Source organism: Hyalella azteca, unplaced genomic scaffold, assembly GCF_000764305.2.
Source record: "Hyalella azteca isolate HAZT.00-mixed unplaced genomic scaffold, Hazt_2.0.2 contig6557, whole genome shotgun sequence".
Taxonomy (NCBI): domain Eukaryota; kingdom Metazoa; phylum Arthropoda; class Malacostraca; order Amphipoda; family Hyalellidae; genus Hyalella; species Hyalella azteca.
This window is the reverse complement of record NW_025936715.1, coordinates 124,268-138,289: the sequence shown is the minus strand read 5'-3', so window position 1 is coordinate 138,289 and position 14,022 is coordinate 124,268. Positions and strand designations below refer to the sequence as shown.

General features: G+C 40.6%; 2 protein-coding genes across 2 annotated transcripts; one reads left to right on the top strand and one right to left on the bottom strand.

Annotated features, from left to right (window-relative positions):
* Window positions 1-4,330: 4,330 nt before the first annotated feature.
* LOC108680504 (glycine-rich protein 23-like) lies at window positions 4,331-4,876 on the bottom strand. Its single transcript, XM_018169333.1, has one exon. It carries the CDS (start codon window positions 4,874-4,876, stop codon window positions 4,331-4,333), a length of 546 nt encoding a protein of 181 aa, XP_018024822.1.
* Window positions 4,877-6,900: 2,024 nt separating this feature from the next.
* On the top strand, window positions 6,901-11,003 carry LOC108680506. The gene is made up of 4 exons (XM_018169335.2): window positions 6,901-6,945; window positions 8,203-8,389; window positions 8,867-9,110; window positions 9,398-11,003. The coding sequence occupies exons 2-4, from the start codon at window positions 8,222-8,224 to the stop codon at window positions 10,873-10,875; spliced, it is 1,890 nt and encodes a 629-aa protein (XP_018024824.1). The 5' UTR covers window positions 6,901-6,945; window positions 8,203-8,221; the 3' UTR covers window positions 10,876-11,003.
* The last annotated feature ends 3,019 nt before the right edge of the window (window positions 11,004-14,022 follow it).

Genomic DNA, 14,022 nt, shown 5'->3' with positions numbered 1-14,022 from the left:
CACTTCTCTACCCTCACTTCTCTACCCTCACTTCTCTACCCTAACTTCTCTACCCTCACTTCTCTACCCTCACTTCTCTACCCTCACTTCTCTACCCTCACTTCTCTACCCTCTCTTCTCTACCCTCACTTCTCTACCCTTACTTTTCTATCCTCACATCACTACTTTGGTTCTCTACCCTCACTCTTTCACTACCATTCCTTTTTTCTAACTTATATCCTAATATCCTAAGTTAAGGGGAAATCCAACTACTATGCAACATCCAACATTCACCCCTTCCCTCACTCCTACCTCCCTCCCTCCCTCAGTCACACCTCCCCCCCCCACTGCCCCACTCCCCTCGGCTGCTCTCGGCAAATTGAATTGAGTGTTAATGGGAGCCTGAATTTAAATCGTCGTCTGTAATGGATGAGATGGCGTCCTGCACTGCTGCTGCACTGCTGTTGCTGTACTGTACTGATGCTACTGCACTGCTGCTGCTGTACTGCTGCTGCACTGCTGTTGCTGTACTGCTGCTGCACTGCTGCTACTGCACTGCTGCTGCTGCTGCTGCTGCTGCTGCTGCTGCATTGCTGCTGCTGTAATGATGCTACTGCACTGCTCTGCAGCACTGCCGCTGCTGCACTCTTGCACTGCCGTTGCTGCTGTACCTATGCTACTGCACTGCTCTGCTGCACTGCCGCTGCTGCACTCGTGCACTGCTGCTGCTGTACTATTACAGTGCTGTAATTATACACTGCCGCACTGCTGTTGCTGCTGTTGCACTGCTGCACTGTCCTCACCAGCAGCAGCAACGTCACCTGCTCAAGCACCAGATGCAGCAGCAGCACCAGCATTAACTGAAGTGTCAGCAGTAGCACCGCCATCACCAGCACCAGCAGCAGCACTAGCCGTTGGCTACAAATTCGACTCATAAATAATCCCTGGATCCAACGCTCAGCATCTGCATGTAATAACTTTACTCATCCACAGAACTAGAAGCCACAAACTACGCTGGAATACCAGACCAGTGGTTGATAACCTGATGATAATCTAATGATGATGATAATCTAATCCCGACTACTTAATGATAATCACGCCAATATTCAAACATGCTCGCTCATAAGCAGGCAGTTTTGCGAACGGCCTCACCTACTCCAGCCTAACCTCTTCAGGCCTAACCTCTTCTGGCCTAACGTCTTCTAGCCTAACCTCTTCTGGCCTAACGTCTTCTGGCCCAACGTCTTCTGGCCTAACGTCTTCTGTCCTAACGTCTTCTGGCCTAACCTCTTCTGGCCTAACCTCTTCTGGCCTAACCTCTTCTGGCCTAACGTCTTCTGGCCTAACGTCTTCTGGCCTAACGTCTTCTGGCTTAATGTCTTCAGGCCTAACCTCTGCTGGCTTAACGTCTTCTAACCTCTACTGGCCTAACGTCTTCTGGCCTAACCTCTTCAGGCCTAGCCTCTGCTGGCCTAACCTCTTCAGGCCTAACCTCTACTGGCCTAACCTCTTCTGGCCTAACCTATTCACGGTGCCCCAACTCGCAACCTTCTTGCAGCCAATGACTGGCTCTCCCTGCTCACTTACCCCGCCTCTCTGACTTCCTGCAGCCAATGAGGTAATGTTAGATTCGCTGAGGATTGTACTTGGGTTAGATATGTTGCGACGTGTGTAGGTTAGGCCAGAAGAGGTTAGGACTGGGTAAGCTTGTCCAGATGTAATTGTACGATGGTTCAGTTCAGCATGCTTTAAAGATGGATGTAGACATACGGCGCTATGGCATTTATCTCTTGACTCCGTAAGCTGCTATGCAGTCTAGCGTTCATACCTACGGAAAGAAACATGAACTAAAGTGCGAAGTTTGGTAAAGCTTGTCTTTTAGCATACGCCCCATCCATACCAGCAGTAGCGCTAACACCAGCAGCGACACCAGCACAAGCACCAGCAGCAGCACTAACACCATCAGTAGTACCAGCTCCAGCAGCAACGCCAACAGGAGTACTAGCAGCAGCACCAGCACCACCAGCCGCGCCATCAGGAGCACCAGCAGCAACATCATTACCAGCACTACCAGCACCTGCACCAACACCAGCACCAGTCTCGCCGCTATACTCCCAAATGGCAAGTGTCGCAAATGGCACAGTAAATTGGCGCGGCCTTAAGGGCGAATTTGCCGTGACTGCTGCGCCTGCGTTCACGTGGCGCATGAGTTCACGTCGCGCCAGTTAACAAGATTTCCAATGAATGCATCCGGCAGTTGATGACAAAGAAAATAATAAAATAAGGCCGAGAAATATATTTAATATTTAGGCTAAGCGGATTCAACTGGTGAATATGATGGTAAAGTACAATCGGACTGGAAGGAAAATTGTTCTTTCGACTGTATTTAATTCTAACTATTCGCTTAGTAATGGGTTATACTATAATCTAGAGCATAGATGTCAATAAAAAATATAAATTACGATTCAATACATAAGCAGTGATAGATCGGCAACTGTCCGCCCATGACTCATGGTCGCTTCTTAGGCTGCCTCTTCAGTAGGTTTAGAGGGGGGGGGGAAGAAATCTGTGTGGGGGAAGGGAAAGCGAGGGGGAGGGGGCGAGAGATCGGGCGTTTTTGGGGACGCTTGCGTTGAGGGAATTTGAGCCTTGCCGGCGTCTCAGCTGGTCTTTCTAAAAGGATTTAAACTGTGAAATATATTCAATCAAATGGGAAGTGGTTTGCGTCGTCGACTGGGAGATGGCTTAGGGATCGCGCCATTGGGGGTGAGGGAGTGAAGCTGGGCAGGGGTTGAGGTGCTGTACGATGTTGCTGAGAGTGAAGAGGTGATGTTTCGGGTAGAAAGCGGGGGTTATTGGAAGAGAGGTGATGATTAGTAAGGTGATTAGGTTGATGGTAAGGTGATGGTAAGGAGATGGTAAGGTGATGGTAAGGAGATAGTAAGGTGATGGTAAGGTAGATGATTGTGGCTCTGGAAAAAGGTGATGATGCGCAGAAAGAAAGGTAAGTTTAATAAGTTTTCCACAGAAAGGTACATAAGAAAGGGATGAAGTGATATTTGGAATAATAGGCGTTGCGGAGGCTGCTAGAGTAATTAAGGTATCCCTCCGTTACTTGATTTCTCACACAATCTTCTCACTGACGGGGCTCTAAAGACCGTAAGTTGAGCGACGATCTTGGATTTCGTTTACCGACTATGAGCGGCAGTTTCGTTTTCTCAAGTAATTAAACGCCTGATAATAAAAGGCCTGATAAAATGATTTCCTGGGCTATAAAATATGAATTTGTGCGTTATCACTGCTAAGTAAATTCGTAAAGTAGATTTTAAAAACAGTTTTAAAAATGTTTGGGTCGTTTATTTACCTTAAAAATGCTGTGTTGTTCCAGGAGTGATGCTTGCGAGTTAAAGATACCAACCAGCATTGATGTCGATGATTAGATTCACTCTGGACACTTGATGTGTCATTTTGTCCAAAGTGTTGCGCCTTTTAGGCGCATAGCCCTGAAGCTCACATTTATCAGGTCAAACTGGGCCAGGTTGACCCATACAGGAGCAAAATTTGCATCGGTATTTGGACAAAATCTCACTCACTTCCCTGATTTCACGCAACGGAAAACATTTTCCCGCAACTAACTAAACAAAATTTAGCGCATCGCTGACCCTGGTGAACAAGTATAGTTGAACGTAAGTGAATCTTGGTTTTGTCATTACTTATTTGAATGAGGTATGATGAGTATTAAACATTGCTAAAAAAAATTCTGGATAACGTACTATCCTGTATATGTTTTCTAGGCGATTTGAGACGAACTATATATTCATTAATGATTACAAGCTTCTACGCTGATAGTTCATAAAAAGTGAAGCCAGGTACGGAAATTAAAATGCATTTTCTATGTCGTGTACTTTTTATTGTTTTACTAAATATAATAGTTCCTATAGTACAAAAAAATATCAAATGGATTATAAAATTTAAAAAATTAATACATTATAAGCGACATTTCAGTGCTGGACATGTTGCAATGTACATTACAGGTTACAAATATGTTATATTAACTTAACATCTATGTTGTTATAGTCTATTACAATATAATATTTCTAATTATTAAAAATCTTTGTTAGGGTCAAAAGTCGAAATTGAAGACATTGCGTTAGTATGCGTGCTCGAGATTGAAATCGTTCACGAAATGATATTGTTTCTAGTGCATCACTGGATTTGAATAATAGTTATGATAGTATTTTATTACCAGACTTTGACAAAAAACTCGCAAAATATACAGAGAAAATATATGATAGGAAGACAAATCTTTTATCGTGAAGTGAATGAATCAAGGATCGACAGCATTCACGGTCTACCATCCCCCTCCGTTGTCAGCAACTCCCAGAGCACCAAGCCCTCCAAGCCCACCAAGCCCTCCAAGCCCACCCAGTCCTCCCAGAGCACCGAGCCCACCCAGCCCTCCTAGGCCTAAGCCCAGTCCTCCTAAGCCCAGTCCCCCAATGCCTAGCCCACCGAGAAGGCTCAATTGGAGCAAAGGTCCCAGGGACCCCAAGCCTCCTAATCCCAAGCCTCCCAACCCCAAAACTCCTAATCCTCCTAAGCCTCCAAGTCCCCCAAGCAGCAACGGGTTGAGGCCTGTCAGTCCAGTTCTGCCTCCACTGGTAGTCTTCTTGACGTGGTGGACGTGGTTGTGCTGGTGGACGTTTTCTGGGTGGATCGTGTGGACTGGCTGGCGGGTGGACGGGGTTCCTCCCCCATAGCTGGGGAAACGTCCCGAGTCCCACGCGCTCTGGGGGGAGCCGCGGGGAAGAGCAAACACCCTCACAGTGAGGAAGTCACTCAAAAGAATGCAAACCATAGCAGAAGTCACCATGAATCTCATGGTTTGTTTAACCATTATGGCTTTGGCTCCGTAGTGGAAGGTTATGTATTAATTCAAACACGTTGCGTAGTATTTGTCCTGGTAAATCTACTGATCATTGCTGATGTAAATATTGACTTGTGTTGTACGTATCTCAGTTCCTAAGTATTGTCTTGGTCCAAAAATTAACTTGACAGTTTAACCACGATTGAATTCTCAGGAACACCAGATGCGTCGAATTTAGTTCTATTGGCAAAACCAATAAATTATTTCTTATTCGTAACGTTTTACTTGTTGCCTTTTGCACTGATTTGCAAACATTAACGTCAATTTAGGATGGTTTTTCAATTGACGTGGCGTAGAGAATAATTTTAGCCTGACATGTTCTTTACTCGTCAGTGAGACCTCGACTGTCAGCAGCAGCCTCCACTCAGCGCGTTCATATATATCTTTCTTACCCCCTCCACGAGCAACACTCCATTTAATTAAAGCTCAACATATCTCTCATCACTGCACCTACGTGGATAAACATCTTCAAATTTTCCGTACCTTCAAGAGGATAGATTTGACCTTGGCGCCTTCAAACAGATAAGACATAAACAATGAGGCGGCCTTCCGATAAAGAGTTTTTATTTTGAACGCTATTCAAATGATTATGTTATCCCAACATCTCTCCTTCACCCTTGGGTCTCCGCGAACAATTGCGGTTTAAAGTTTTAATTACAGCTCAGGGATCGCGCCTGCTTAGGCCAGGAAGTTGCTACAGAAATGAGCCCGCGTTTGTAATTAACATTAAATGCGCATAAGGTGATCCTTGAAACGAAATCAGGTACTAGGGTAACTACTAGGGTAAAAAGGAATATAAATGAAATTTAACAGTTTGTCCCGATTAAGGGAAGTTTGAAAAATGTATTTCAAATGTAGATTTCGACTATAGTGCGCTAAATTTAACTGAACAAAATGTTACTTCTGTTGCTTGTGTTAAGAATAACTTCAAGTTTCCTATCCATGACATATATGTGTCGCGATATGGCCTGGACCTGAATATTTATTCTTAGTAGGTGTTAAGCGAGGCATTGCACGTCGTGGAGGAAAAGACTGGATCGGCAAATGATATTTTATTTTGCAATTGTGAGAGATGAATTTGAATCTAAAAACGCAAAATGTTTTTTCATGCAGCGAAACAAAGAACATATAATTTTAGTTCTATGTTCCATGTAAAAAATCGGGTTAGAGCTGGTGTTTCGTAATTAGCAAACGCAAGCTTTATTATTATTGACATATTAACGCGATTCCGATCAACAGGAATGAAGGTATTAATGAAACTGGACTCTCCCATTACTCAGTTTGACATTTATTCAAATATAAAAATGAGAGCTAACGTGCAAGAAACTCGTTCCCATTGTTGAAATAATTCAACCATGCTTGTTCCTACCATCAATCGAACCACAATCATAATCCCACATTTTTTCTGGACCTGAACCACGCAGACCCACACCCACCTCTCACTTATTTTCACGATCTATTAAAGCTCAAAATTTTTTTAAGTTTCGGTAGGGATTGATTTTTCTTTGTTAAGCTTCTGCAATAAATTTGAAGTTATTAATGATTCGGCTATTTAAAAAATAAAATTTCCCGTAAATATAAAATCAACCGATGATATTTTTTTCTGTTATAAGGAAATTAAGAAAACGTATGAGAAAATTTGCAAAATAATAGACTTGGTCCGTTGTCAGAACTCATTATTGAAATTGCAGTTTTCCGGTCTGGCCGGATTGGGATGTTATGTTCAGTTATCAAATCCGAGTTCTGACAAAGCTTCCTGGCTTCATTAAGTTCATTGTGACATTGTCCCGATCCCCAGTGCCTGCTCAGCCTCAGCTTGCACCTTCATTGGTGTCTTCACTCTTCAGTTCCGTATCTGATTCGGATGTGTGTCAGGGTATGTGCTGAATGAACTGACCTGGTATGAAAATATATTTCTTCATTATACTCCAGTTGAATACATTTATATCGGTTCATTAATATATTCATTAGGATTTAGGCCTACATACGAAATTCCTCAAGACCTCAACAGGCTCAACTTCCTCTCAGAACTGTCAGAAGTCAGTATTCCCTGTTCCTGATTGATATTGACTGTAGACTGTAGTTGTAAAATTGTTATATATATAAATATTTTATGCTCTGAAAGTCTGAAGTAGCAGCAGCACAGCCGGCACTGATGCTTCATGCTGCAATGCACATGCAGGCCCAGCACCTTTTCTATTTTACTCGCAGTCTCATTCATAGCCTATCTCATTTTAGTTGAATTTTCTCTTCACATGAATAAATTATGGGCTAAGAGGCAGAAAGCAGTTATTTTAATTTAATTTTCTCATTCAACTTTCTGGCTGCTGCCCAAAGTTTAATTTGTGAGAAATTTGGCTGAAACCAGCCATAAATTGTTAAAAAATTTCAATATGCCCATTGCCCACAATACAATTCTGGCTAATTTCACCCAAACACCCATTTCTAGGTATTGCCTTTTTTCTATTTTTTTTTTCAGTTGAAAATAATATGAATGGCCTATTTTTATTTTTAGATGCAATTTTTGAAAATCACTTGTGAAACAATTGTTTTGGACTTTTGGGAAACTTCTGCGGCAGTTCTGCCTAATATTGAATATTCCAAATAGACAAAAATGCCCAAGAATCTGATTCTGAACCTGGCCAATTTCACCTTTTTCTATGGCATTCTCCCAATTTCTTCAGTGGAAAATGAGGAAAACTGTATTTTCATCAGCCATTTTTAAAGTCTATTCTGGTTAACTATATCAGTATCTGGAATGTCTGGAAGGATTCCTAAAAATTATGGCTAATTATGTAAATTTTGCAAGCAAAAAGCAACTTACAAGCTTCACAAGATTGCAGTCAAAACGTAGTGTTTTCCTTATATTTTATATTTTATGAAAGAAATTAGGCAGAGGCAACATAAATGATTGAAATTGACTGTAATTATAAGCATATTTGTCTCATTTACAACTGGGTTTTGCCCAGTTTTGGGAATTTTTTAGTTCAGTTAATTATCTATATATCATTATAATCAGAATTTGTGATCGTGAAATATATATAAAACTTCAGAAAGGTTTTTGGAGGCTTTTAACTTTAAGGCTTTTAACTTATTAACAAGTTTGATATTTTTAGATTAACTGAATATCTTATGGAATATTTTTATTTTGAATGTTATTGTTAAATTTGTAATCTGCTAACCTTTCCTTGTTGCAGCAACAACTGTTTAACATGGTTGTGGTAAAAATGTGCAGTATATTCATAGAATTGATGGCTGACTCTCATAATTCACTATGTATTTTTCTAATTTTTCAGGTTCTATTTCCTTGAAAGAATGGAGAATTATGAAACAATTGCATCATTGATGCTGGATGAACTCACACTAGAAGTACAAGCTCCTGCCAGCAAGGATTTTATGCCAGGACTCATACTTAGTTGGTCAAAAAGCTCAGCCCGGAGAGATGAACAGAAAAGCTCTAAAATGTTACTCTCAAAATATAGTGTAAGCAAGTGTTAATAAATTGAGTCTCTGAAATTTACTTGACTTCAGACTGATTGACTATAGACCTTTTCCATGATGCTTCCCTCATAAGAATGTAGTTACAACTGTACCTACCTACTTGAATTAACTTATGTTACATTGTTGAACTTTCTTTGTTGTAGAGAGAAGTATCAATATATTTGTATAGAATGTTTTCACCACTTCTCTCTCTTGACAAGTTTCACTAGGTAAAATCATCATATATCCTAATTCATATTTGAAGTTTTTATATGTGATTCCAGCCAAGTGTGACTGGAGTTGATTTGCTCAAATTATTTCTGAAATAGTGGATTATATATCTATTTAGCTGGTAAAAATATTTAAGTTAGGAGGACTTCTACCTTCAAATTAATTTCTGTGAAATATTTATTTTTGAATTCTGAAACATCCATGAAATGACAGGTTCTGCGTTCTCATACTCTAATTCTAATTTTTCAGAGGTCTGCTTTGCTGTTCGAGAGTAACTTGACTGCCACTTTTTGTGAGGCAATTTTGTCAGCTGGCATTGCAAAGTCGCAATCAGATTCTCAGGAAGAGCTTCCAGGATCGCATATTATATCCTCCGTATTTATTTTAGTTGAAACTGGGGACCTGTTGCTTGCAATCTTCACAGGTCTCAGATGTCAACTTCTCTGTCTAGGGAGAGTACCATGTGACATTGTGACCATTGATACAATGCAGGGTAAGTAAAAGAATGTAGAAAAATAAACATAATGAATAACCGTATGTGTTGTCATATTTCTATTGAACTTGAAACTTAATGACTATTTGTAAATTTGCATACAATGAGTAAATCAGCTTTGGAAGTACGGTATGTGTGTGGGTTTGACATTAAAACAATGCAAAAATTATTCTTTATTGAATTGGTTAAAATCTTATAAGCAATGTATTATAAATTTTAGTCATTTTTGTTTTCTATCACTTTGTTACTATTTTGACACTGAAAATAACCAATTTTAATTATTTCAGTGTGTGAGAAGATCTTGCTGTGTGTATCACACTCCAATGGAGCTCTTCACTTATTAGACCCCACAAGGAGAATTTCTGAAGGTGCTGATCCCACAAGTGATGGCACATATCCATGGAAAGCCTTGTCACTCGACACAAGGGTCCTAGCAGCTTGCACGGTATTGGATGCCCTAGTTACTTCTGATGGTTACACCATCTCAATTCATCACTTCAAATTAAAGAAAGTTGAGGATACTATAACTAACAAGTGTAGTTGCTTGTCATGCCAGGATATTGAAAGCAAGTGCGAAAATATCGATTTCCCAGGAGTTATTTCTCTGAAACGCAATGCTGGAAACGTGCAAATGATCACAGTTGATGGGAGGCGTTATGATATTTCGTTAGAAAAATTAATGAAAATCTGTGAGGCTCGATCCAGTGAAAAACGTGACAGCGGCTGCAATATTCCCTTACAAAACACATTGATAGAAATGCAAGAAGTCTCTGAATTAATAACCAAAACTCACAAGGTTAGTGAAGAACTTAACGCTTATATCCAGCAGTTCAATTTAGCTCAACATCTTCTGAACTCGTCGGCATCTGTCACAGAAAATTTGTTCGACATCAGCTACGAAGTATGCCCTTGCTTTGACCCTGACCACGATTACAAATTAGAGATCAAATTAACATCAACAGAGCATGTGATGAAGGGACGATGGTGGCGCGCTCGCTTGGGTGTTCCTGATGGCGACACAACTCGTCATGTCACTGGAGGATTAGGCGATTCCAGCCATACATTCTCTATTAGGTTATCTGTAGCGGAGGCCATGCGACTTACCCTGTTGTCATGTGAGGACGAGAGCCATCGCTTGCTTAAAGTTGATCTTATTTTCATGGACCTTCAGTGCGGTAGTCCTCTGGTGTGTATCTCCATTAAAAAAATTATGCTCGGCGTTTGGAAGTTTCTGACAGAAAAGCGAGAGGTGAAAGCTGCTACTGAGGAAAGCAGCTCACTTTTCCGTCATTTAGTCGACATGGCAGGTGTTGAGAAACCTCATAAACTCCCAAAGGCAGGCATCACGCACGATTTTTCATTAAAATTACATCATTCTAGCACATTGCTTAGGAAAATCTCTAGTTTAATTGGATGTGGGGGAAACCTTAACGAGTCTGCGAATAAATCCTTAAGTAAATGTTTATATTTTGGCTGTGAATCTGTCGTAATTAGGCTTTCTTCTGCGCCAAATTTGTTACATGTTCAGATATCGAGCTCCTCAGCTGCTGTAGCGGTAACTTTAAGGAAAGATTTAGAACAACTAGCTTCCCTAAATGATCCGTCTAAAGACCGTGACGAAGTAGCGATCACTTCCGATTTACTACAAGATGTTCAGTTCTTCCAGTGCTTGCTAGACTCGTCAGTTGACCGTTCGTGTCAAGCTAAAGAAGTGCGGACGTTCTACAGCAGGTTGCACGAAATTGCTGCTACCTTGCCGACTTGATATTTCTTAACAGAGCCGGTCAGTTACTGTGTAATGGATGTCATTAATATTGATCTGTTTTCATTGTTAACGATTCGTAAATCTGTAACGATTTTATGCAGAAAACGAGCATTATACGTCTAACGTCTGTAAAAGCTTTTATTTTATCCTCAATTGATCGGCATTCGGCAATGGTCCAGAACTTGCATATTATCTGTGGAGTGGCGGTGTACATCGTATTTTTTCGGTCAAAATTACTGCAGACTTATGATCTTGATTGTTAGTGCGTATTTTTTCTTGCCTACTACAGTGGCTTATATGTATAGACTTATGAGTATGACCAAAATGATGGAATTTCATTATAGCTTCCCCTCAAAAATTTTTCTTTTTACCACGAATAAATTTTAGCGGTAACTTTAGCTTCAATTGTAGTAGTATTTATTTTTTGCAGTATTAATCAACAAGAAATGGCATCGTTCTCAAATTGATTAGACCCATGTAATTTCTAGGAATTAATTAGCTATTTTCGTATACAGGTGTATATCCGGGAAATAAAATATACCCCCATATTTATGTCTCCGCAATTCTAATCCATACGCACGCCATAAAGTTTGAATTAATTTTATACCTTCATATTGCTGCGTTCTTGCTCTCAGTACCGCGGACAGAACGGTATTATAAAAAAAAAACAAATCCGTGAATTACAAAACTAAACAACTTTACTACGATAAATTCATTTCGATCAAAAACATGACCAGGAACATGACAATATTTTAAGCGTGCAGCTCTAGATATTGTTGGATAGTTATAGGATTCCAAACTATTTGAAATCAGTTAAGTTGTCAATTTCATTAGCAAAAAATAAAAATGTTGGCAAACGTAAACGATTTTCACATGTATTTTAATCCACCAATACGTCAATTTTCTAAGTTAGTGTAGTCAATCACAAAAAAACTATGTATGGGTGACTGGTGAAGAATGGCGGCAAAAATCAATCACATCGGTGGTTCAGTTGAGCGCAGGTGTTCAGTGGCCAGGATGCGGTCTCGTCGCAGTGAACCAAGTTTGATTACGCATCCTAGACCTCCCACTCGTGGTGATGGTCGTGTGCCAGATAAATATATGAACTAATTTTTGTGTGGAGGCGCAGTCTATGGCTGTTCATCCACTATAAAGTCATGAAGTATATATGATATATTATTGGAGAAATTTGATAGATTGCTTTATAAAGCATGTTATTTTTTTTCTGTCGTTCATAGAAATGGAATAAAATGTTGAGAAGTATCACTAGCCATAATATGGGGTTGATTTAATACTGGAGCGGTGTGATATATTGGGTTAAGTGTCTAGTTTAACTCGTTTGTTTTAATGAAAAGCAGTTATGTGACTTGAGAATCTGAGTATTGTGTTCACTCCACAATAAATAGTCCAGACGTATTGTGTTCACTCTATAAATAGTCTAAACTCTAAAAGTATTGTGTTCACTCCTACATAAATAGTCTAGACGTATTGTGTTCACTCCTCTATTATTTCACGCTTATTTCGTCTTTCACGCTTATTTGGTCTAACACGCTTATTTCTTCATTAATGCATATTTCGTCTTTCACGCTTATTTCGTCTTTCACGCTTATTTCGTCTTTCACGCTTTCACGCTTATTTCGTCTTTCACGCTTATTCCATATTTCATTTCTACTTCTTCATTCCTTCTTAATTTGTTCATTACGTTCAACGCGTCTTTCGTACTCATTTCCTCACATTCGATCGTCATTTATTACGATCGAATGGCACTTCGTCATTCATTTTCACTTCGTGCTTCACGTTCACTTCATCCCTCTCATTCACTTCGTCCTTCACGTTCACGTCGTCCTTCATTTTCACTTCATCCCTCTCATTCATCTCGTCCTTCACGCTGGACGGCGTCAGGCTCACATCGCCTTGTGATCAACGGCGGTGACCGTAACAGTTACGGTGTAATCTTTATGAACACTGCAAGTAGCGACGATGGCCGTTACAGTTACGGTGTGATCTTGATGAACATTATAAGTAACAGCGATGGCCGTAAAAGGGCCACGATTACGACGTGCTTGTGATGAACACCGTGAGTTACGGTGATGATCGTATCTGTAACGGTGATGCTGTCTCAGTTACGGTGATGCCGTCTCAGTTACGACGATGCTGTCTCAGTTACGACGATGCTGTCTCAGTTACGACGATGCTGTCTCAGTTACGACGATGCTGTCTCAGTTACGACGATGGGTTCTGTGATGGCTCGGCTGCTACTCAGGTTACTGGCAAAAATTTACTGTGCTTTTTTACTGTCCAAGTTGCAACTTCTTGGTTGCTCGTGTTGACGGGCACAACCAATATTAGGCCCGTTACTGTCTTGCCCGTGTTGACGGGCACAACCAATATTAGGCCCGTTACTGTCTTGCCCGTGTTGACGGGCACAACAAATATTAGGACCGTTACTGTCTTGTCCGTGTTGAAGGGTAAAACAAATATTAGGACCGTTACTGTCTTGCCCGTGTTGACGGACACAACAAATATTAGGACCGTTACTGTCTTGCCCGTGTTGACGGACACAACAAATATTAGGCCCGTTACTGTCTTGCCCGTGTTGACGGGCACAACAAATATTAGGCCCGTTACTGTCTTGCCCGTGTTGACGGGCACAACAAATATTAGGACCGTTACTGTCTTGCTGCCACATGTTATTCCCTCAATTTTGCTGTACGCCGTCAACATCATCGTACTTCATGTATCCTATTTCCCCGTGTTTTTTGTTTCATTTAAATTTATTTCCCTAAAATGTAAATGCATTTAGATCGTCGTGTGAACATTCCTCCTCAACAGATGTGGGTTGTTTTTACATTATTTCTTCTCACGATGGCTTTACACACCCCATCTTGTGTGGGGGATACCATGCCCCTCCTACCCGTCTTCCAGGGTGACCGCGCTCGGGATGGCATCCCGGGGTTCCTGCCTCTAGGATTCCCGACGTTAGTTCCTAATTATCAATTATTCATGCACTTAAAACCCATGATTATTTTTAATTATTGTAATTCACCGTATTTATAGTTACGTGAATTATCGTACATGCAAATATAGATTTTTCGAGTTTTTAAATAGTTATTGTTGTTGAATATTGTTGTTGAATAGTTGTTAAAT

What these genes read in the sequence shown, in the direction of transcription:
- LOC108680506 (XM_018169335.2), top strand. Translation starts at nt 8,222, where the DNA reads ATGGAGAATTATGAAACAATTGCATCATTGATGCTGGATGAACTCACA. An exon ending in TGTTACTCTCAAAATATAGT is followed by an intron (nt 8,390 to 8,866) that starts GTAAGCAAGTGT and finishes CTAATTTTTCAG; the next exon opens with AGGTCTGCTTTGCTGTTCGA. An exon ending in GACCATTGATACAATGCAGG is followed by an intron (nt 9,111 to 9,397) that starts GTAAGTAAAAGA and finishes TAATTATTTCAG; the next exon opens with TGTGTGAGAAGATCTTGCTG.
- LOC108680504 (XM_018169333.1), bottom strand. Translation starts at nt 4,876, where the DNA reads ATGGTTAAACAAACCATGAGATTCATGGTGACTTCTGCTATGGTTTGC.